Genomic DNA, 25,012 nt, shown 5'->3' on the forward strand with positions numbered 1-25,012 from the left:
GTGTGACAAAGTGCGTCAGCAAAGAGCGGCGCCGGACACAAATGGACACTTTTAAGCATAATGGTTAAGTGCCTCCAAAGAACAGCCTCCAATATGAAAACTGAATTGAACTGCTTGATCTGTCACTCCATATGAGTGACAAAAGTTCTGAGAAAAACTGTAGGTTGTGACCTTGCAAAGCTCAGCTTGAATGTGTGGAAGGGCTGCCTCTCAGAAACCGCTTTTGTAAACCATCTAATGCCTGTGCACAAAGAAGCAAAACCTTGTGTAAGGAGCATAAAACCTGCACCCCTGAGAAATGAAAAGATCTGAACATCAATGAACCTTTATGGGGAGTTTCGAATCTCAGCGTGCAAAGCAGATTTCCACCATCTTCATCCTTCAAAGAGGGATTTTTTTCTCTATTCAACATACACACTTTCAGACCGTGACAGCATCTAAAGAAGGTTTGAATCTGTTTTCAAAGCAAAGTGTGATGCTGCTCCCCTCTTGGTGTTTCTGTTATTTTGTCCACACTTGCTCAGGCTCTGAGGGTCGATGCGAGGTGATGGGTTTTTGAAATGTGTGACTCCTGCTGCCAGTGAAGAACGCCGTCAAAATGAGCTGTGCTCAAGATGGCAGGAGTCAGTAATTCTCGGAGGAAGAAACATGTCTTTCATTTCCATTATATGGAGTCACTTCAAATAACTTGAGGTCTGTCACGAGACATTACCACACACTCACGCTCACACATTTACTTTTTCACTCCAACAAGCACCTCACGGTGGAAACAAACATCACCTTATGTGCTAATTATCAGGTTTTGAATTCTATTTTGTTTTACTCAAGAGTTCTCTGGAGCACAGATTTATGGATAGTTTACACTCAAGTTAAAGTTGCTCATTGCCTCTGCGCATGGTGTCAGTGGAAAGAAATGCAGAGCGACAGCCACGAGGCCTCAACTCCACATGTACCCCCAAATAAAACCTGATGATTCAGTGTCACAGCTGATTTCGAACAGATAACCAGGATCCATTTTGTGATTCTTTACATGCAGCTATAAGGAGGAGGGGTGGAACAAAGCGGCGTCTTGACTGTAATCGTGTGAATCGCCTCCGGCTATGTACAACCTACTTGTGGTTAGTTAGGCTCCTATTCCTTCTGCCCGGTTTGAAAGTCATCGCCAACCCAAGTTAAACTAAACTACGTCCACCCCGGGGCTCATTGTTATATCACACAACTCATTCAGGCAGATGGCTGCATATACTCAATCTCAGCTCAGCTTGCCGGAGGTTTATAAGTGTAAAGCATTCACTGTTGTGAGCATGATAGAAACACATAGCCATGGATACATGCACGAGTACTGGGATACAAAAAAAAAGCAAAAGAAGAGTGCACGGTGGAGAGCGCTGGCTTCCACCTCAATGCAGAGAGAGAGATTGGTGTTGTGCCATTATCCAAATCCCTTATCTAATTAATGTTTACATAACCGTGGCTGATGTAATTCACGCTCGCCCATGATGAGAGAGGTCAAGGAGCTTGGGGAAGCCCACCTGAGTTGACGATCGCCTGTGTGGGAGTTGTATGCACAGCCCAGTGAACTGGACACATCAGGACTGATTGAGAGGAGAAAAAAAACAAAAACTCGCACTCTAATTACAAAACACAGCTCGCAAACAGCGATCACAGAGCAGTTCCGTAATCAAATTGAAAGTTTGTGGAAAACTTGTTGATCGTAAAGGTTTTGGCTACGATCAATGGATATCTGCTCTCTGCACACTGACTAGAACGTAAAAGTGGAAAAAACAATTAGCTATGTAAATGCGAGTACTCAAATGTAATGACCTGAGATGAAATTCATTTCTTCTATTTACGGTATTCTGCAGCAGAACTAACTCTAAAGCAATCACAACCCGCAGCCATCACACAGCACTCAGTGAGTTTGTAATTGACTGTAATTGCAAGGATTTACTGAGGTGGATGATTGTTGTTAAGGTGAACTGTAAGGTGGGAAAAAAAGGACCCTGCATGGCAAAGATACAATTTTTGGATACTGGAGAGGCTTTTCTAAAGATTAGGAAGATGGTACAATGTGAACCTTACAACAAAGAAGAGATTTAGGAGCGGAGGCAGGGTGTGGTAAGCGGCTTCGATCACATACAGAGGTCAGTGTTAGCAAGCAAACTGAAACTGTTAAATATACAGATTGCCTGTCATTTCAAAGGTATAAAGATTGATGCCAAGAGAGGCCAAAAGTAATACGTGTCGTGGTGAAAATAGACCGAGTTAGATGCAGAGCTTGAACAACAGGGAAGACAAACAGGGCTGCAAAGGTCTTGAGCTCTGGATACAGATACCAAAACAGTCAACTGGTAGTAGCATCAGTACGTCGCCAGCAGGACATCCTGAGGTCTGCCAAAGCAGCTGAAGTAGAGACGGCGGATAAACTGAGGCAGCGTAAAGAAAGGAGACGGAGTTGCTTGAAATGATATCGTGGTCAACCTACGATGTGACTGTGTAAAGACCGGGCGTCTCCTCTGGGCTCAGACACAGCGGTGCTTAAACAGGATGCAACGTCTTTCACAAGGTCAATATGCTTGGCAGCATAACAAGTGCCTGGCAGCTGCAATTGAGAGCATACAAACAGAAACGTTTTGTTACTCCGAAGCCATGTATATAAAACTTACTTTAGATTAAGAGTTTTTACTTATTTAACTAAAGTTAAGGTAGCTATAGGAGAGGCTAGACATTAGGACATCCATGTGAAAAACTGAGTTAAAAACTATCATTTATCATATAAAAAGGTATCATCACTGTCCTGTGTGTTTTTATTGTCTTCTACAGCTCCTGCAATTACCTTTAATAGCATATAAACTGGTAAGCATTCTGTTTGCTGGTTCGGTTGAGTTTCTGAACTGTTTCAGGCGGACAAGTCAGAGGCTCCAGTCTCCTATTATTGATACCGTAAGGGCTGTAGGACTGCGTAGTTCCTCTTTTCTGTCTGACAGCTGCCTCTCTATTTTGCTCATCCCTAGAAACACTGGCGCTCTTGAGTCCTCCTGTCAATCAACTTGATGAATCTACTAGACGAGTCTGACTATCTGCCATCCATCCTCTCTTCTACCTCCTCTCGTCTCTGTGTGTTTTCTGTAACTCCAATTACGAGCGTCCATACTGAATATTCACACTCTTCCTCTCTCTGGAGGGTTAAGCCTGATGTTGAAAGGCTTTCGACAGAGGAGCACTCCAGATTAATGTGTGTACCTCTGCTGATTGATTCATAACATTAGTTTTATTTGACTAATTCAGCTGATTGATGCCAAACTCAGGAAGCTTTTAAATTACAAATACTCCATCGAATTAATCACCGAGAACAAAGTTCAGTCCAGCAATGGTCCTCAAACCCACATCTTTAAATCATTTTCTTAACGCCTGTATTTGGAGTATTGCGTCATAAGTTACGTGTGTTCTTTCTTTCTTCTATCTCTTCTTCTCTTGTGCTGAGTTGCTTTTGAGTGTTCAGTGGCCTGGTGCATTTGTTTCATTTCTGATTTTGACCTGATGATCAGAGAGAAACCAATTAGGGAACGTAGACACAAACAAAAGAAGAATGTTTGGGAACTCACTGTAGAAAACCCACGGTCATCCTCTGATCTTCACCAGTAAAACAGAGAAAAGAAAACAGAGGATGAGTCATTTGATTTCTTCGAATTGAAACATAGACAGATAATGAGGTCAGTTGTGTGTGTTTTTATTGGACAGAAACTCTAATTATCTTCTGATGTGATGAAGACTATGTTTTTGTGGTCAGGTTCGTTCCCTTTCTGAACAAGGGCTATCAAGATATTCTGTGACGCCGCTCCGTCACAATATATAACACAGCCCAGCCCAGCTATTGTTTTCCTCATTCTTGCGCAAACACTGCTGATTTCACAGCATCTTCACTGGCTTGCATCCTGTCTAACATGGTCGACATCCATTATGTATGCCATGGGGCGAAGTTGCAGCTGACATGCTTGGTTGAAGAAAGGAAGAAACGACCACACTGCCTCAGCTACACGGCCTGTTTTCTCTCATTAGGGCTCGACTTAGCGATAAATACATCCCACATCTAAAACTCTATCTGCTCTTCAAACAAAGCAAAACGACTGGGAACAATTTTGCACTACATTTAGAATACTAAATAAGAGGAAACAATTGTTACATAATAAGAGCATTTCAATCTGTATAATGGCAACTTTGATTGGTCTGATGATCTTATTTTGGATCTTAACCCAGATAAAAAGTCCTTGCACAATCATATCGGAGTTAACAGATCACTGTCAGACAGACCAAAGAGACAGACATCCACATAGACGGGAAGAAACTCATTCACCCATTTCAGCCTTTATGCTTCTGATTGTTACGTGGAATGAGAGGCAGCTGCGTTGAAAGAAAAAGAGATTTTTCAGGCGCTCAGAGGCAAACTAAGTCTAAAATACAGAAAAGTGTTAGAAATGTTTCTTTTCTCCGGCTGTCTTCTGTCATGTTGACCTGAATGATAACTGTCAATGCTGATGCATATGATGTCTGTCAATCATTCTGCTGAAATAAAGAGTTAGAAGTGATTCAAACCTCAGTATTGAGACTATGCGGGGAAGAATCAACATTATATGTTCAGATTAAGGGGCCCCTAAGAACCACTTGTGTTCAAAGTGTGTTATCGAAGAGCAAAGAGAACTGGGTTTCAATTTTGGCTGAATGACTTTGCCCAGGATTCCTCTTGAGATGGCAATTTCTGTCACATGATGAAGCAGCCAAACCTACACAGTCCAGAGTGGACATCTGCTGCCTTATGCTTTTGAATAAAACATAATATGTCACGTATCAGTGAAATAAAACATCACTTACTTTAATGACATGAACTCATCCGCAGACACAGGACGTGTATTTCCTGTAACGCTTCAATATATATCTCATTTCATGAACATGAGGATAAAATAATGAAAAGGGATTTCTTCCCACAGTTGCAAGCATGACAAAGATCTTCAATACGCATTATAATAGCACTATGCAATCTATGAACGAGCAAAGTCGGTGTAACTTATTCGACAATCCAGAACATTTCATTTGGACTAAATAGTGAGATACACTTCCTGCGCCAGTGCTGAATAAGATATCATTTTATTCATTTTATAGTTAAAATAAATGTACATTTTGAACACCTGAGGCTTCATGTTTTTGTCCTGTGAAGTCATTTAAATCCAGATGTTGACCAGTGACATGGCCTATCACAGGATTTTATAGTCCTGTCCCTTTTGTCCTTTTCCACACCAATATATATGTATACAAATATGTATACAAAAAAAACAGCCAACAAACCCCATCCTGTTGCTGTAAACAGTAACTAGCACACCGAATGTGCGTTATATAGTCCTGAACAGATTCAACATTTACAGCAACATTTATTGTTTATTATTAACATTTGGAGTAACCTTTGCTAAAGAAATGCAGCTGTTCTTGGATTGTTTTAAAAGGCTTTTTATAAAGATGGAACTATATGTTGTGACCTGTTTTAAAATATTTACGCCTTCATAGGAACAAATAGGCTCGGGGCTGAAAGCCATAGACGAGGTAGAGGTTTCTGCATTATGGACAGCTTTGCTTCTCACGTTCTCATGTCATCATGTTGAGCATGCAAACCTTAGGAGAAGCTCAATAAGCCAGCTGTCTCACATTTAATTTTTTCAAAAGGTTATCATCTCAAGCGCTTCAGAAGATGGTTCTATTTTATCATTTCAAATGTCTTGCTTGAGAAATGCAGAAACATCCATCAAGACAAATTCAAAACAGCTCCTTTTCCAAAAAAAAAAAAAAGCAGCTGAGTTGCACTGAAGAATACATGAACATCAAGTAAACCGGAGGGGAAACTGGTCAGCAGCTTTCATTCTGCATTATTAATGAGTCTGTTTAGCCTTAAACTGCCATGACTGAACATCATCACACATTTAGATAATTAGTGGGCTGGTTGTAAGAAAGCTTTGTGTGGTTTTGTTGTCAATTATAAAACCATAAATGACATTTCTGTAAAATCTTCCATCTCCTTTTTCTTAAGATGAAAGGCCAAGCTCCCACTTCTATTAGAGAGGTGTTTTTATAACAGTTATATAACCGGCCAATAAACCAGAAGGACACCTGAGCTACAGTGCTGAGGTCAGGCGGTGGTGTAAGTGTGGAGCCCTGGGCTCTCCAGCGATCAGCACCAGAATACCTGTTCATACTCAACAGCCAGAGTGACCTTGTTTTGCTAAATGAGTTTGTCGAAGTCGAGCAGAACACCGGAAGTATTAGGAAAAACACAGCTCAATCCGGCAGGTAAAGCTGTCCAATTATTTAGGAAGGGACAGTCTGTGGAGAAGCACTTGTCCTCATAGCAGATCGCAATTAGAAACGCAAATGATCAATTAAAAGAACCCGTTGCCATAGAGAGTTTGTTTGTCTGACAGTGTGAAATCCTTTCTCAGAAGCACGTTGAAGTGTCAGGTATGGAGATTCACGTTTACTCAGCATGTCCAGATTCTCATCCAATCATTTGTTTTGTTTGTATTTTCTACCTGCAGACACAGAATCATTAATGGGTTTTTAATCGTCTGAGAGACTCGCCCTCATTGAGGAAACAAAAGGATAATGATGAAAGCCTGAGTCTTTTCCGGTGCGGCATCACAGGAGAGGATTTCATTCCCAGTGATCTGTGACAGTGATTTCAAAATGAGGTGACGTGAGTTGACCACGAGCAGTCACTCTCTCATCTGGCGGTCTTTTCTATTTGTGTCAGCCAACATGTGTTTCTCATGATGGGACCTGACACCTCCTCCCCTCAAGCAGCACGGAGCATGAAGAGTGGCAAAGTGGAGAGGCTAAAGGAGAAACAAGTTCACGCCGACTGCAAATTACACTTTGATCACCTAAGATGTCTGAAGATAACATGTGATTTTTATAAAGATGGCATATATGCTGAAGAAAAATACACCTTGTACTTCACTACATTTACTAAATCACATTTTCTCCTCTCCTCTCTCTTAAATTGTTTTTTTTTGTACGTAAGTGCACAGTATGTGCTAAATTACTTTGAACTCTGTATATAATGTACGTCTGCAACTCAGTTTTTCCCCCTGGCTGAATGTCTGGGTGAAATGGATTTACTGTTAAGGATTAATGGGAAGATTTTTCCCACATTGTGAAAGGTGACTTAACAAATATATGGAGTTTATGCTTGAGTGGAAAAGTGCCAACTTTTAAGAGTTTCCACAGACATTGGTGTTAGTAATCTTATTGTATTTCACAATAGCTGAACTAAGTGTGAAACAGACAAGTGAGAGTTCTACTTTTTTTTTTTTTATCATCAAACTGTTTAAGATTCTAATGGCTGATATGGGATTAAGCTCTCCATCCTGAAAGCGTGGCTTGGCGGTGGGCCCCTCCGAAGCGAGGTGGCCGAGGCCCCCAGTGACAGAGGTAGTGACGTACGTACATGCAGCAGCAGCAATGAATCACTGGGAGTCAATGCCGCTCCCCCCCCCCCCCCCTCTCTCAGCCTGAGCTGTTTGCAGATGCACATTCAATGAATACAACAGGTCAGCTGGGAACCCGCTGTGGAATCATTAGTGTGGTAACAAAAATAAAAATAAACAAAGTCAGTCCTGCAGATTCCACCAAATTGATTTCAAAATATGTTAAGTCTCTGCGTCACTGTCACTGTTGCAGAGTTGATCAAAAATAACACTCACTGTAGTTTTATGTTTGATAAGGAATATTTTTGTCATGCAAAACATATTTAAAGATTCTGCACATATGTGACTGAGATACAGAAAAAAAATATCATTATGTAAAACTTATCTTGACTTAAGTCTTTTCACTTTTGAGCATTCGCCTCTCGAGTGAAAATGCCAGCAGGTGTGGCACCTATAGGCCTATTCTGAAAGCACGGAAGGAGACGCTGGTGCACGCGCGCGCACACTTACATATGACTCATCTCGTTTAAACTAAAGCACTTTGTCAGAGGCGTCCATTCACGTTACACCCAAGCAAGAACGCGCAGACTCAATCTCAGTTTGGAGCGCGACACTTGTGAGGGTGGCTATATAAATCCATTCAGCATCTACTCTTTAAGTAACTGTGTACTTGTTTCTTCAGAGAAGTGAAGGAGGGAGGCATCTCGCCAACTACCTGGCAAACTACAAGGCTGTACTGGACCTCCTCTAAAGATTGAAGGTATGAAGATCTTTTTTTTTCCTGCATGCATTTTTTGGATTTCTCTCATTTTTTCTCGGCAGGACTTAATTTACCAAGTGGGTTTTGTCCTTAGTGATTGCACTGCATGTTCAAACTTGATTTTGTTTTATAAAGCTGGAAACAAGTAAAGATAGCAGGCAATCATAATTCAACTTCCAGTGTTTATCCATTACTAAACCAGAAAACCAATCTCTCTTTTCGGACTAAATAACCAAGACTATTTCGTATAACTAGTGCAGATTGAAGTGTATCACAAAATCTCTCAAAACATAAATAAGCAGCAACACTTTTATTTAGTTCCAACACAGTTGCAGAAATGCGATGCCTGTTTTATGTGCGTCAATTCTTCTTTACGCTGCACAGTTTACACTAGAGTTGGGATTAAAAAATATAATCCAAGTTTTTGATTTTCTTCTCAGATTTCTGTTGATATCCTGACATGAAGCTCAATTTATTTGGCACCACCGTGATTCTGCTAGTTGCCTTCTTACCGCTCTACGAATGTCGGGCTATTGAGAACCCTGGCGGTGCCCTGCGCGTCCCAGCTCCCCAAACCCAAAACTCCCAGCAGCAGCAGCAGCAGCAGTCTGGCCCCATCCTGGAGCGACTCGGAGAGGAGTATTTCATCCGACTGGGCAATGGGGACACTAACTCTTTCCCATCATCGTCCATGTATCCCGGCGGATCACCTGCCATCTACAACAGAGCATTGCAACTCCAGCTGACACGGCGTCTTTTACAAGGGAAAGTTGGAAACATCAGGGCGCTCACAAGCGGCTTCGGAGACCGCGGGGACGAGTCGATGGAGAGGGGAAGGAGGTCCGAGGACCCGCCGATATCCCTGGATCTGACCTTCCACCTGCTGCGGGAGATGATGGAGATGTCCAAGGCGGAACAGATGGCTCAGCAAGCGCAAAATAACAGAAGAATGATGGAGCTCTTCGGGAAATGAAGACCTCTTTCCATCCGCCAAAGATCTCCCTTCTCTTTCTTTTCTTTTCTTTTTGTTGCATTTTGACCATCAGCACAAAACATGCTCTGTACAATATAGTGCTGCTTTATCACTCTATTATTTATAGCTTTAACCTCAAACTGGAGCGTAAACGGGCTTGACTTATAATGATCCGATTGTACCGTGCCATTTTAATGTTGGTGTCAAATATGTAGAATCACACGTTCTTCATATTTGAGATGAAATGCTTTTGGTTGAGACATGAAATACTGCATTGAAAAAAATGGCGTTTTGTTTTAAATTATGAATCCTTGTATTTATGATATTTATGTTTGTTAATAAACTTATGTGCAACCAGTCATTTTCTGTTGTGCAAGAGAACATCTTATATCTATATTTTGTAATAAAAGTTTAAAAGCAATGCTTAGACTTCTCTGTGGATATCCTTACATATAAATTAATAATAACTCCCTTGAAAATGAGCTATTACCATTTACTTTAATCACTAATTGATTTAACATACACTTTCCTAATGTTTCTTGACATATAGATTTGTAATCTTACATAGCACAAATTGAATATAAGTTGACCGTAGGTTGAGAGAGCAAAAATGGCCACTGCATCTCGAGTCTTGCCTCCACAAATATTGATTGTAACTGAATATAAAAACCCTATATGGTGTAACCATGGCATTGCTCTGGAGCCAAGTCGTGGGTTAGCGCCGTGCCTCCTCTCTGACACATATGAAAAGAGCTGCAACAACAAACATTTACCAAAAGATGTTTCTCAGGGTGCTGTAAGAGCGCATGCAGTCATGCAGGTGAAGAACATCCATACAGCATTCTTTCTCCTAAACCCTTAATCCTCATTAAGCAATTCTCATTGTACCAGCAAAGGGCAACAACGGACAGCTGAACGATGCACCACTGATAGCTAATGAGTGTGAAAGACGCCGTGTGTGTGCGCGCTTATATCCATGTGTGTGTGTGTGTGTGTGTGTGTGTGTGCACGCTGTGCTGATCCTTGACCCATAGTGTAACTAAACAAGAGCTGTGGGTGTGAGTCATCCCATTCAGTTTGGCCCACTTTGCTACTTGGGGCTTAGTGCTGCATTGAGTCCATTTGTAAAGGATCCAACTCACTGAGAGACGGTGTACAATAATTAGATGGGACGCAGTGGTGGTCTACCTCAATAGTGGAGTCACAGCAAGACGAGACCATTGCAAGGCAACAACTAGATAACTGGAGGTTTGAGGCTGGCTGCAGTCTGATATGTACAGTAGGTCGTAGGCAGGAATGGCGTCACAACCATATACTGTAGAGAAGTATAGAAGTTATAGAGAACAACAAGCTATAAAAATGATCATTTCCTAAATGGATTTCCTTTGCCAAAAATAATTGGAAAGGAAAGTGAAGAAGAGATAAAGGACAAGAGAAATAGAAACTTGTGTATTTTTCTTTGCACATGCGCACACACAGACACACGGGGGTGTTACATAAAAAAAAAAAATGTAATTTGTAATTCAGTCCAGGGGGAGGCGTGAAGTACAGGGATACATGGTACAGTTGTATTTTTGTTAATCCAACATTTGAGAAACACTTTAGGCGTTTGTACAGTTCAGTTTTAATGATATATAATACACTGTTACATGTCAAAATGTGATGCTTTGTCCATGTAGGAAAGTATACCTGGGTTATACAATAAAGCATACGACACATAATACAGGCTGTCAAGTGTATGAAAGACTGAAATGTCACTGTGAGAGTTATTTATTCTGCTACCTACTCATAAAGTTATACCAGTCATAAAAAAAAGAGTACGACCGGGGGGGAAACCCGAGGCCCTCTTGTCATGCTCGCTAATTAGTTTAAGCGGTGAATCCCAAAAGGTCAGCTCCATAAAAAAAATGTATGAATTCTGGAAATAACCACCTCACAGCCTGCTTGTCATATGTAAAAAAAAAAAAAGCAAGAAGGAGCCAAAATGTGTGTTTAACCAGACAAAAAACATATAAGATCAGTCAGCATGCAGTGATGCACGCCGACATAATCCCAATATTAGACAGAGAGAAGGGAATTGAAACTTCTGTCTCTTCCTTTAGATCTACCTCGGCAACTCAGAGTTCCCCTTCGGCGCAGATCTAAATCTGTCTCGTGTTCCCCAATCTGGGGGGAAAAGTATCACAACTGACCTGAAATCAACATCTAGGAGCAAAAAGAACGTATCGTTGCTCCCGGATTAGGTGTTTTTCTGGGCCGGCGGCTGACAGCTAGGAGGAGGCAGCGCTCTTGGCTGCGCTTGGGGAAGAGTTACTCTGCTGCGGGGCAGAAGGTTGGACGGAGGCGGCTGTGACAGCACTGCCTCCCGAAACAGTCTGGGCCCCCTCGCCTTCCTCCGTGACTGCTTCTCCGTCCTCATCCTCTTCGTCCTCGTCTTCATCATCTGTAGAAGAGAATATAGCAACAAAACAACAAAAAGTCTGATTACTACAAGCCGGAGCTGTAAGCATGCCAACTGCTGCCACCGCCAACTCTGCCTGTTCACCTTGGAGGAAGTCGAGGCCGCGCAGGGCCAGGCCCTCCTTCTTGAAGTCGGCGGTGTAATGATCCATATTCTCATAGCCACGTTCAACTTTGTCCAAGTGTGCTGTACTGGATGCTTCTGCCAGCCTGAGAGCAAAAGGTGCAATGTGCATTATTTATGGTGAAAAACAGTTAATGTAACACTTGTTATAAATAATCAATCTGTAATGTTTAGCACGTTCCGAGAGTTATTTCGGGACACCCCAGCTAAAGATAACTGATCTGCAGCATTTTGCAGAAATACTGTCGACAGCTCCTAGAGAGCAGGTGTGACCTTGCTGCACTATAGGTTTGGGGGTTTAGGTGCAGATGTATATTTGGTGAATCATTCACAAGAACAGGATTATAATCTTAAATTGTCAATATGTTGTTACATACTATACTGTATTTCCCCTATTGTCGGTGTATTCTGAGATGCACAAAGACTCACTTTTTGAGGAGAGGCTTTGTGTTCTGAAAGAGACAGAAAAGACTAAATAACTAAAAACTAAATATGATCAAATATTGATAAATGTAACCATTTTTTTTTGGTGTTGACTCTGACCTGTAGAAATAAAGCCATTTCTGGCTCCTCCATAGTCTGGATGCCCAACTCCACCATCTTACAGCTCTCCTCCAGATGGTCTCCATACTTCCTGGTCAGGCCCCGGATATAGTTCACCTTCTCGTCCTGTTCGACGGTCACCTTCTGACCCATCTCTCTCTTCTTCCCCTCCAGGATGGAGTAGAGCTGGTCAAACCTCTCACACACCAGCGTCTTCTGCCTCCGACCGTTCTCCTATACATCCACCAGTACGAGACAGAAGAAGACACATTCATATGAATCATTCATCGCAGTCTTATGGGGGAGAAAATGTATGTAAATGCTACTCTAGGGTACAACAGAGTTAAGAATATTCAGAAAAGTTAGTCATAGTTGTTGCTTTGTGTGTACTGTCTTCATTCTGTTTATTCATCCTGAGTGACACCATTGAGGGACTGGACTTCCTCCCAAATATGTCCAACTGCGGCACGTGAACTATAGGAAAGCTGTCTGTCAGCCCCCCCCCCCCCCCCCTGTCAATTTACACTGCTCATTTTTTATGTCAATGGGCCAGAGGCAGAGTAAAGTGCACTCGCTAAGTGCATGTCGAAGAAAATGTGGAAAAGAGAGTGTAAGACAGACCGAGGCACCAAAACATTAATTTCCCCCCTCTCCGCCCACATCTCAGATGAAAGCAGACAGAGTGGCAGCGACAAGGACACGTCGCGTCTGTTTGTGCGTCTGTGCAGGTGAGTGCAGGTGCATTAGCCTGTGCACAGAGCGAGGCTTGCTGCGTGAGTGAGCGGCCAGTTGGACACTGACCTCTATGGCACGACAGGCCTCCTCTAGCTGACTGATGATGCCTTGCATCCTGTCATTGTTACCAACCACCATGGCAATCCCGTCACTCAGCTCCGTCTGGGGGGGGGGGGCAAGGACGTGGCAGGGTAAACTCTCAATATTTCTGATACTCTCATGATAGACAGTATTGAGGATCTCCATGAGTATCTCAGGCCTCACCTTCTTTGACTGGTAGATGCTGGTGATGGGCGCCACCTCACAGTCTTTGTGAGCTCCGAATACCTTACACATGGAGCACGTGGGCACACCGTGGGTCACACAGTAAATGTTGATCTTTTCTTCTTCGTGAACATCACACATGGGCATTTCCTCCTTTCTCTCCGGCGCTGGCTTGGTGCTGTTGAGGTTTAAAGAAAACAGTATCATCTTCCTGTTAGGCCGCACATTTCAGTGCATACTGATGTGACATGTAATGTCGGTTTGATAATGTCACAGGTACACATCTCGGTAGCTTATTGACGATCCATCAGCGCGGCCTTGCCGTGCACATTGCCTGTCAGCACTGTGATCAATACATCGCTATTACACTCTGTAGAATACAGGTGTGGGTGCACTTGTGTACCGTTATGTTTCTATGGATGTCTATCTTTCCTGTATAACTCATACTCACATTCTCAGGTCAATTTATCCCATAAAAACAAATCAAAATATCAGTAAAAATATCCGTAAAACTTACAATAATGCCACAAAATCTTGATCCAGTATGAGGTTGTTGAGTGTTGTGGATCTTATGTCAGAAAGGCCTACAGCCAACTACTCAGATCAAGGAAGTCATCTGTGTGGATGGATGACTAAAACCAGAAACCTGTCATCGCACCACCAGTTTATCCTAGTTCTCTTTTACTATCATCTTTTCATGGCCCTTTGCCTGATAAACAAAGCTTTTCTCCGAACTCTAAAGGTGAAACTGTAGTAAAGCGACCGCCATTGACTTAGATTTTGTCCTCTGTCAAGAGAAACTGAACAGAGCACGTCTGTGTATCTGGTCTGTTTCACCTGCTGGACTCCTGTTTGAACATGTCAATGATGTTCTCAACCAGCAGGTTCCTCTGCAGCCCATAAACACCGTGCCTGTCCAGAACCACCTCGTGTCTGCAGGACGGGCACCGGAAGCGGCCACCGGACGTCAGTGAGCCACCTCTTGTTGGAAGGTATGGGTTTGAGGCCTGTAAACAAGCAAAATTCAAACCTCATGTTGAGTATAATGGGACACGGTTTTAACTGATAAATCAACCTCATTTGCAACAACGTATGAAACTATTTCACTCAATAGTTATGAAATGTGAATCCAGTGAAACAGCAATCAATAATACAAAAGTAAAACCCTAAAAAGACTAAAAATATTGAACTGTCTTGCTATCACTCCCAAACCGGTTCACATGTGTTTTAATGAAGGGACTAACGCCTGACAACAACTAAATCTCAAATTTCCCAAGCTTCCAATGTTTGCTGATGCTGGTAATGATTAATTATATCCGTACTGTCTGTAAACACAGCCTTACTTGTTCAATTGTGATCAGTTGTGACACAAATCTTTTCTGCCCGAAATACTCTCCATTTATAGGAGCATATTATAAGCACGTACTCTTTGTTGCCCAAACAGTTACTGGTTTAACTATCTACTAAACTGATTGGTGGCATTTTCTTCAGTTGCTTACCTGAAAAACATCGTTGGCACATTTTCTGCAGAGGTTGTGCTGGCAGGGCAGGATAACCACAGGCTTTGTAAACATCTCCAGGCATATAGGACAAATCAGCTGTTTCTCCAGGTTATCCATGGTATCCATTTTTGACGAGCGCTTTTAGCAGGAGATTAAACAACAACAAAGCCTTCTTAGATAAGATCACACAAGTTGGTAACGCGAGGAACAAAAATCTGTTTCTTTAAGCTGTCTTCTGTAGGCCAGAGTCAGGCTAGAGAGAAGGCCTGCTGCTCTTGTCCTGGCGGGTGTGGGCTCCTATCTAGCTGGTGTCAGTTCTGTTTTTAGCAGCTACTGCTGTCACGTCAAAGGTTGCCATTTTTACCTTGCCCATATTTGAAACTGAGCAGGGGCAGTACCGAACAGCTGCCGACCAAACTCACTAACATGCATCCTCCACACTGTTATCAGAGGTGACTGTTTGTGCAGTGTATGTTAGAGGGTTTAAAGGAGGTAGAGGCCTTACATCACATCTAGAAATCAGTTATTAAATAGCCGATAAAAAATAATATCCAGGCTACCATGAATATGTGGGTTTACGTAAAATGCAGTATCACCAACATGCTCCTACCAATTAAATGTATATTTTTGCCTATAGTCCCTGAGCTTATAAAAGATGATTGTAATGATGTATCAATGCATTAGTTCTCATAACACAATATTATAATATATAATATAAACAACAACGTTAGATGGACAGATGAAGTTATATCTGTGCTATATAAGTAACTTTACTATATACTAATACTAAAAAGTCAACAAAACCATGACAAAATGTTTCCCCTGGTAAATGTTAGCCTGATGTTAATGCTAAAGTTTTAGCATAACGTGTCGAAGCAGCAACTTTATGCACCAAAGGGACAATGTCCATATCCATCAAAAGGTAGGTTACCTAACTTAAAACGTTGGTTTCCTAACCAACGTCAGAAGAAAAAAGCACCTTTGGAGAATGCGGGCATCGATCCCGCTACTTCTCGCATGCTAAGCGAGCGCTCTACCATCTGAGCTAATTCCCCTTGAAATCTGAGACGGAGTACCTGTCAGTATTGTGTTTTGCTAATATCTATAAAAATAAATAAATGAAGGAATGAAGGAATACAGAAATGTAGAAATTGATTTATTTATTTATGTCTTGTTTAGATATCAACTTATATTTATTTATTTCAGCATTTAAATATTTCTGTATTTATACATTTATTTATGCATTTATCTATTTATTCCTGTATTTATTTATACATTTATTAATTAATTTCAATATTTATATATTTGCAGGATAACGAACGAAAAAAATGCCTACAGTCGAACTTCATTGTACATATACACAAAATGGAACTACTATTAAAGAAATATATATATATATCAATATTTTATATCCAAATATCGCAAATGTGGCATATCCCTTCGATAGCTCAGTTGGTAGAGCGGAGGACTGTAGTGGCTACGTAGTAATCCTTAGGTCGCTGGTTCGAATCCGGCTCGAAGGAGATTCTTTTTTTCCCCTAAATGCCATACAGTCCGTGGAAGTCTTGGCGATAGAGGGACTGTTTGCTAGCAGCGAATCGTGGCTCGCCATTTTCATCCATCTGTGTGCAGATACTTTGGAGGAACGATCCTAGTTTTTTATATTGCAGTCAGTAGGCATACTGCATGATCTGCATGTTAACTGAAAAACAATCACACCTGCAAGCACTCTGTTCAAAAGGGAGGTGATTGTTTAGTGTCTGCTTCCGTTTGCAGCTAGTGATGAAACCAAACATTATAATTTGCTTTGACTGTGAAATGGCTTACGAATTAGCTGGAAACACATTTAAATAGTTGACTGAAGAAATAATAATTAGTAGCCTAAGTCGTGTTTTGGACTGCAGCACGCATCTTTGTTTTTAATTACATTATATCTTTTGCATGCTTGCACAAATGATATCGGCTGTCCAGTGGTTCTTATCAGTAGAGTAATTTAGATTGGAAATTGAAACGTCTGTACTCCAGTAATGGAGTGCTTAATTGCAGGCTTGTATTTGAGTGTTTTAATTTATCTACTACATTGTGAGGCTTGAATGTCTTCTCAAGGATTGGCCGATGAAAGAAATCCTACAAAGTGAGGACATTTTGCTGGTCTTTACAGGATAAAGGAAATATTCTTGAGTTAAAAAAACCCCATACGTTTTAAGTGTCATGATGTTGGCTAAAGGTACAGCATATAAATGATTGCTGCTGTTACTGAAGGTATTTTTATTGACTCAAAACTTTATGTGTCTACATTTTTCAGGAGGAATCTCCCCTGAACAATAATTGTTTGCCCATTTATTGTTCTGCTCATACTGTTGCTTTTTCTACAATACTGTTCGGGGAGTCTTGGTCTAAAGTTTCATCCAACATGACATAATACGGTCACATGGCTATACTCACAATACTTTTCACATGAGCATGTCAGAGTCAGTGAGTCATAAAAAACATTTTAGACATGTTTTCACTAAAATGAAATGTCATTCTCAAGCCACCTTCTCTAATTTCTCTCTCTCTTTGTTTCAGTTGGTGTCAACTGAGGGACAACAAACCACAGGTTTGGAACCAAATATAATCACTTTTATATCCAACTGTCAACTGAAAAGTGTCTGTGACTCGTGATTTGTAAATCAGCGAAAATGTAAAATAGCAGACTTGTTTCCTTTATTATAAGTACAGGCATGTGTGCTTCACCCGATTCCTCCTTTCTTATATATATATATATAAGAAGATGTTCTTTTATGTCTTTGTGATTGACGTGAATTCATAATTTTTAAGCCATTACTGTCTGACTGATAATATTGCCGCGTCTGTCGGTAAAAGTGCAACAAAGATTGAAGATTGACAAATTAAGAGCAGCATGAAGATTGCTTCGGTGAAATGTGAAAGCTAGACAGAAGCTGCCAGTTTAAAGAGCTCCGTGCTACTCTCCTGTTCCTCTGCTTTGCTCAGTGGTGGTACATGGTGTTTTGATTATATAGTTAAAGGGTCTGCAGGTACTCCCAAAGTCACAAAATACACACCTGCGCTCACACACGACCACACACATAAAGGTCTACAAGCTCCCAAGCAAGATAAAAAAGTGTATCTGGGACCAGAATAGGGTGCAGAGCAAAGGGTGCCATCTGTTCTGTTGAATATTTCAGTTAGGTGGGAGTCATATTGTATTCGTACAGATGAGCGGTTGTTGCCTGTGATTTAAAAGGTCTTTGTAAGCATTCTCAGATAATGTGGTCTATTTCTGCTTTTCATATTTGTCCTTGAAAGACCTCAAAACATCCCTTGGGGTAATAAAAAGTATCAACATATTCTAAGTAACTAGAAATACTGTCACCTTGCTGTAAATGTAATCCTGTTGAAAATGACTATAATCATTGTAAATGATCAGTACTTCAATGTTGAATTTCTTGGGATTATCACAAATAAATAAGTGAAGGTAATTATAAAGTAAGGTAAAAAGTATTGAAAATAAATGTAAGCAGACACCACTGTTATTATCATAATTGATATTTCTTATATTATTTTATGATTCATTATATTGAAAAAGTAAAGTTAGCTAATTCATAGGTGAAATAGTTTGTAAGGATTATGGACAGTTTACAAATATATCTGTAATACTAAATAATAATACACATTTAAATGACAATACAGACTTGTTTTACTACTATCATCACAATGAGGCAGTTTAGTATGGATAAGACACTGCAAATATAAGTATGGTCACACATAGTGGATATGCATGATAAATGAAATGTGAGCCTTCAGTTTTGTAAATGCCCTTTTTATTTTTTTTTTAATGTGACGTCCTCTCCCATACAATGACGTAAAAGAGACGTCAGTCTGTTTTAACAGTCGCCGCTGCAGCTCATAGTCTAATATGCGCTCAGCATTCGAGTGCTTCTCTCCGCCCGGCTTTAACCTCACGCCCTCTGCGCCATAAGAAGTGCAGTCCACATTGCCTCCTCTTAGAATTCAAAGTGCAGTGAACCAGGGTGATTTCACAACATCCAGCAGCTGGGTGTTTACACACCACGAGCCTGCCTGCATTGCACAGGTTACATTGAGGGTACAGTAAAGATGATGAGTAGACATTATGAGCCCTTGAACGTTTACTCTCATGGATCTCTGAAGTTACTTCGTTTCTTTTTTTTAGCTTGTGGCTGACACCCTAAGAGGAGACGATAGAGAGACTTAGGAAGGTGTTGAGCAAAGTCATCTTTCTTTTATACAGAGATAGTGAATCAAGCAAGACATTCTTACAGTTGGTGTGGTTCTGTTGTTGTTGCTGCTATCACTATTTTATTTTATTTTTCGAGCCATATTTTGAAAAACAACAACAACAATGCCAATCAATAAACAATCTGAATGTCAATGCTGATAAAAAGGAGCATTATACTGTAGTTTGTACTGAGGAGCTGTGGTAGTAAAGCCCCACTGGCCCTTAATACAGTAAAAGAGTGCTATCTAGTGGTAGGAAGAGGACAGGCTATGTCCAGTAGATGCACTAATGCATATTCACATTGCTGCACAAAGAAGGTTGTGCTTCAATGATGTGATACACGGTGGAGTGCTAAACCCCAAAAAAAAGGTAACACATCCCAGATTTCAAAGTCTAGGTCGACAAAATACAAACATTTCACTTGTTTATTTGGCTCACATCCCATTATGGGCTTACATTGTACTTGAGGTTAGGCTGTTGCATTTAGTTGTTAGGATTAATTTCCCTTTGTTTGTGGATAGAACAGGAGATTTGTCACTTCAGCGAAACATGAATAACAAATGAAGCTGTCACACGTTGATGTTATCTGGGACCCAGCCATTAGGTTTAGCACTTCTGGACATTTTACACTACATCCTTTTTCCCATTGCACATTATTCAAACTGTAAGTGTTATAGCACAAGGTGCCAGGTTGTTTTTATATGTCAGGTATTATAGAGAGTAGTTGTCACTATATTGGAGAATACAAAGCTAATATCAGTTTGACTACACAGTTAATACCCTCTGATTACAAACCAAGAAGCCTACTTCTTTAAGGTAGACTTGCATATACCCTAATTAACCTCAATGTGTCTTTAATTAATGTTTGATCCTAAAAGCACACTGTCATTGTAGGTGCTCCTTTTCACCACAAGGTGGCTTCAAATACACACAACATATTTCTAGGTGTTTATAATGGCATCTAATATATAGTCTAAAAATGTTTGTTTCTTAGTATTCAATCTGAGGGTTATATCAATCCATTTTAATATGAGTAAGATAACAGGTGCATATATATCGTGAATTGTGATAAAATGTAATTAATTGGTTACGGAAAATATAAGATGTGCAGTTACATCAAATATGGCATTTTAAAACATCAGCAATATTTGTGTGTCGGTGTGCTTGTTTACAAATGCACATATATATATATATGTCAAAGAGCACTACAGGCTTCAAACTGCAGTGTGGGCAATTAAGCAATAGATAATGACTCCTGTGACACTCACAGTGTTGTCAGAGGGTAACAGGTAAATCAATTAGGGACAGCATGGCGGATTGCAATTTGTCTCCAGAGAGTTCTCAGCAAAACAATAGTCAGGCGGAGTGGAGCCTCACAAGCACATACCTGTGACCTCAAGGGCAATCAGCAGGTATGCAGTTCACCCGGCTTACTAAAGCTCCCGAGGCCGAGGATACAGTAGTTAAACACAGTTTTAGTTTGCATGTATGTGTGAATGTAGCAATAAAAAAAAGGTCTGTGGAAGAAATGAATAAACAGAAAGTCTTTTTTCCCCACATACACTTAGAGGAGTGAGTGTAAGATATGCGCTGTCCTGTACACACACACACACACACACACACACACACACACACACACACACACACATGACGTGTCATTGACACAGTCCAATGCCACATCAAACAGCTTCAGAGTTGTCTGGCAACAACAGGTTTGTAATCTGAATGCAAAAAAAAAAAACAGAACCGCCCATGTGTGGTTGACCTTCCCTTCTGTGTTTGCTGCAAATACCTTATAAAAATCAAGATGTGAGTTGTTAGTCGTTTACACTAACACTTCAGGAAAAGTAGCAGTTAAGATCAAATTAAATGATTTTAGTGTGTATTCTTATAGCCACAGGGCGTTACACCATCCAGAGTGGAGAGTAATTAATTAGAAGTAGTTATTGTACTTGTATATGTCTATATATATAAACACATTCTCTGAAAAAGATTTCCACTACTTTGGCAGGGTTTGTGTGGGAAATACATTATAACTGTTACTCAACTGTTACTGTAACTGATACTCATTAAAACAGCTAGTTTCGTAAGTTCCCCTTTAGTAGTTTTAAAAACCAGCATCTCGCTTTAAATACAACTGAGGTCAGGTCACAGTGCACCTCTACTCGAGTTGCTTATTCTCTTCCTCTCTCCACTGCTGCTGCTGTCTACGACACATTTGATGTTGTGTTTTGCAGTGTTGCCTTAGTTGCCTGTAAAAGATGCAGGACCTCTTTGTGGGGGGTACGATTGTGTGGGGGAACTGCTTTCCTCCATTGGCACTGGGCCTGACTGTTGCCATGGCACGTCCATTGTCCCCCCACCAGCACATGGGCATGGCACAGAAACCTCCAGTGAAAATGTTCATGTTATGGTCTGTTAGTGCTGTGTGTGTTTGTTTTCTTTCTTGTGGAATGATTTGTTACATTGGGTCAGCAAAAGCTTACCATGCAAAAATAATAAAAAACAAAAAAGAAAACAATGGTCCATTATCTAACGGGCATTTGGTGCAGACAGATAAACCTAAATAATGCATGCAGTCAATATAATGAGCACAAAGAGTACTGCTCTTCAACGCAATCAGCGCGCCTTGAGTTGTCATATGGAGCAAATTGCTTTCAGCCTTTACAGAGCTGCAACTATTTGCTGTGTTTCCTTGGCTAGTATTTCAAACTCCCGGTGTGTCTCAGCTCCCGAGAGTATGAGTCATGAGAGGAAGGTAATCACAGGCAATGATGTGGACCGCTGCAGGGCAAGCCCCGTTGTGGAGGAATACCCTTGAGAAAGTCCACGCCGTCTGCAAAACGACTGCTCGTGTAGGTCTTGGGATCGTCCTGGCCGCACAGCCAATCATATGCATCGGTTTATACGGCTCGCGCACCTTTGTCCAATCAGCGACGAGGTTATAGAACCAGCCTTAACGCCATTGGTTGATTTGAGACAAGGGCGGTTTTTTTTTTTGCTCGTTCCAACAGCACCATCTCTGGCAGGTGGTGTGTGCTTTAAAACCATACAGTAGGCTAATGTTTAGGACGATAGGTGGGCAGTTATAGGGACGCAAACACCATTTAGCGCGTTCATTTGTCGTCTTTTTGTTGCTAGTTTTGCGTCACGTGCCGTTACGTTTGCTTTAAAGTCGCCGGAATCTCCGCGGACGGGATGCACGTCGGGGTTTCCCTCTTTGAGCCAGACACTTTGTGTTTTACGGTCAGCGGCGGTGAATTAAGACAACTGCTCCTTCATCATGCAGCTCCTGAAACAAGACGGAGAAGCCCTACATGTTGATTATGTGTCGCCACCGGCGTGAGTCCGCATGAGAGAAAACACCTCCAGGTCTCACACATCCTGGAGCCGCCTCACCTCATCCGCCGGGTTGTTGCATTCAACATGATATGTTGATGATATTTATATATATATTTTCTTTTTTTTGGAAGTGGTCGTGCCTTTTGTTTTCATTTCGGGAGATGTGATGTGCGGATCCGCGGACGCCACGCAACGCAAACGAGCGGACGTTGTGTTTTTTTGCTGCTTTGAAAATGAGGAAGCGTTCTCATAAAGACCCAGAAAATGGCAAGACGGTCTCGTTGTCCGTGGGCCCGGATTTGAGTAAAATGAGAAGAAAAGGAGCAAATGCAACAGCAGCATGAGATTCCCCCCCCCCCTCCCCCCCAATAGAATGACACCAAAGGAGGTGAAGCGGTGGAGGTAGAGAAGACGCAGCATCAATGAAGGCGATCTGGACAAGTTTTGAGTCTCTCTTGATGAACAGAAGTACTTTGCAACTCGATAGCTGATCGTTTCCACAATATTAAAATATATATTTTTTTTCTGGCTTTGAGGGATTTTCTAATTCACTCTCTATTTTCGCATTGCATTTGTTATCTTTTTCACTATTTTTTTATTATTATTATTATTTTTTTTTTTTAATACTTTCGATCCGGATCCAGCCCTGACTATTCAATGGAAGTATGTTATCAGCTGCCGGTTTTGCCTCTAGACAGGCTGGTTCCCAAGCATGTCCTCAGCCGCAGGGGAGCCATTAGTTTCAGCTCCAGCTCTTCTCTCTTCGGGGCTCCTGATCCGAGACAGCTGTCACAGGTAAATATATTTAAAAATCCTTATTCTCTCTCTTTTTTTAATCATTTAGTCACAGCGGGGGTGGCTCTGGGAATCACACAGGCCCTTAAACCAGCACATTGTTTTTCCAACAAACATGAATAATCCAGAGGAATCTTGCAGGTGGTTGTTGGATATCTAGGGCCTCTCACACACACACACACACACACACACACACACACACACAGTGAACACTATCTTGCAAACAAGGCTCACAACACTTTCTTATCTCTTAGACCTAAAATACACCGCAAACTGAAACCACTTTGCATGTGTGCATGCCCACTGATAGAGGCCCTCTTGGCTTCCACTTTGGCCAACACTGGCAGCGTGATGCCTAAAGTATACCGGCGTACTCCTGCGACTTGCTACAGTTGTCAGAAGGAACGTGCCTCGGTGTTATTTATATGAATAGCCCTTGTCACACTGACGGAACAAACATAAATCATTGAGTCATACTTGAACTTCCTGCTTTCCCAGAGTCTCTCGCACTCTTAAAAATGTGCCTCTGGCAAGCCTAGCCTCCTCTATTTCTGCCCTGCAGTGAAAGAAAAGGTAGGCCACAACAACATGTCTTCATGTTGTGGAGTCACGTTTTGCTTGACTCTCCTGTACAAAGAGAAACTGTCACACTTGCTTAACTAACTGTAACACACATGTGCCTGCAAACCTTTTAGCTCGGAGGAAAGTTGCACATCAAGTTCCCCAATGTGTTCCAGCTTTTTAAAAAAAAAACAAACGGTAAAACATCCTCACTGTTGCTTCAGTACGCAGCAGGGTGTATTCTCATCTCTTTGGATCACTTCCTGCTCTAGTTGGTGATGAACAGAAACTCCCACAGCGTAGCCGGGGCATCTCCCGACACATTAGCCACGCATTAAGTCACTGTCTTTTAACTGTGCGAGCATCCTCTTCAATGGGCCTTCCATTAGGGCTTTGTGCAAGACGCTGCTCCACATAACCACCCATGTGTGTCCGCTTTGAACCTTACCACACCAGCACCGGCAGCTCCCTCAAAGACTAATGCATAGACATGGCTATCAAAGGCCCTCAATGTGGCTTCACTGGTCCTTTATCTCGCCGGGTTATTAGCGCTTGTTATGAAATATTGGGTATAAGCTGGCTGGACGAGACTTTTCTGTCCACCCATTGCTAGATTGCTCATCCTCTGGATGCAAACACAAGTGTAAAGCTGTTGTGTCTCTTGGTTGGGTTCACCGGTAGATCTTTTAAAGTGGGCCGTAGTTCATCTTCAATCGGCAGGTGGTGAGGTGTGCTGTTATCGTGCTCCTTTTCGTTATGGGGAAAAAAAAGGGGGTCGTTTGGAACAAGCGGTGCACTTTGTCGTGTTAAGTGAGAAACAACAATGATCTGCACGTCATTTCTTTTTGCGGAAGCATTGTTAAATTGCACAAGGTTGACAAACATTTTAGTTTTTTGAAACATAAAGGCCTGCTGACGTAGGTATTTGTGAACAGTGGATTGGGTGAACATGCATACAGTCACACAGCAGTGTCACTCGGCCTTTGTCACAGAGCAATTGCACTTCTTCTACAAATATTGTGTTTTGGGCCCTTCCACCGGCCTGTTGTTTGTGGAAGCAGTTCTGGACTACCGTTGCCACTGCCAAGAGGCAGTTAGGCATGTGCCTGGGCTCTGTGGGCAGTGGTTTGGCTGGCTGCCAGACTCGCAGATGGCCGGAGTCTCAGTCTCTTTTCATTCTCCGGCTATCTTGTTCCGCTCACTCACAAGCTCTCCCTCTCTTT

General features: G+C 41.6%; 3 protein-coding genes and 2 non-coding genes across 7 annotated transcripts in view; 3 read left to right on the top strand and 2 right to left on the bottom strand.

The window, feature by feature from the left end:
- Positions 1–8,038: 8,038 nt before the first annotated feature.
- On the top strand, positions 8,039–9,624 carry crhb (corticotropin releasing hormone b). Its single transcript, XM_031850247.1, has 2 exons — positions 8,039–8,229; positions 8,670–9,624. The coding sequence occupies exon 2, from the start codon at positions 8,690–8,692 to the stop codon at positions 9,200–9,202; it is 513 nt and encodes a 170-aa protein (XP_031706107.1). The 5' UTR covers positions 8,039–8,229; positions 8,670–8,689; the 3' UTR covers positions 9,203–9,624.
- A 1,134-nt stretch (positions 9,625–10,758) lies between these two features.
- Positions 10,759–15,104, bottom strand: trim55b (tripartite motif containing 55b). 2 transcript variants are annotated; one of them, XM_031850253.1, is made up of 8 exons: positions 14,828–15,104; positions 14,166–14,335; positions 13,329–13,506; positions 13,131–13,226; positions 12,330–12,563; positions 12,216–12,238; positions 11,748–11,872; positions 10,759–11,645 (listed from the first exon to the last, which is right to left on the bottom strand). In XM_031850253.1, exons 1-8 carry the CDS (start codon positions 14,954–14,956, stop codon positions 11,473–11,475), a joined length of 1,128 nt encoding a protein of 375 aa, XP_031706113.1. In that variant the 5' UTR covers positions 14,957–15,104; the 3' UTR covers positions 10,759–11,472. The 2 variants fall into 2 exon arrangements, with proteins under 2 accessions (XP_031706113.1, XP_031706112.1); XM_031850252.1 differs by having other exon boundaries at positions 13,131–13,506.
- Positions 15,105–15,812: 708 nt separating this feature from the next.
- Positions 15,813–15,885, bottom strand: trnaa-agc (transfer RNA alanine (anticodon AGC)). Its single transcript has one exon. It is a non-coding gene; the product is annotated as a tRNA-Ala (tRNA).
- Positions 15,886–16,267: 382 nt separating this feature from the next.
- trnay-gua (transfer RNA tyrosine (anticodon GUA)) lies at positions 16,268–16,353 on the top strand. Its single transcript is given in 2 exon segments — positions 16,268–16,304; positions 16,318–16,353. It is a non-coding gene; the product is annotated as a tRNA-Tyr (tRNA).
- Positions 16,354–22,109: 5,756 nt separating this feature from the next.
- pde7a (phosphodiesterase 7A) overlaps positions 22,110–25,012 on the top strand; it is an 18,833-nt gene continuing 15,930 nt past the window's right edge. For both annotated transcript variants that reach the window (XM_031850150.1, XM_031850151.1), the window contains exon 1: positions 22,110–23,228. In XM_031850150.1, coding sequence (XP_031706010.1) covers positions 23,091–23,228 — 138 coding nt within the window. In that variant the 5' untranslated portion in view covers positions 22,110–23,090. The remainder of the gene's footprint in view (positions 23,229–25,012) is intronic.

The sequence above is a fragment of the Anarrhichthys ocellatus genome, unplaced genomic scaffold (genome assembly GCF_004355925.1).
Source record: "Anarrhichthys ocellatus isolate YVR2014 unplaced genomic scaffold, GSC_Weel_1.0 scaffold10, whole genome shotgun sequence".
Lineage (NCBI taxonomy): Eukaryota > Metazoa > Chordata > Actinopteri > Perciformes > Anarhichadidae > Anarrhichthys > Anarrhichthys ocellatus.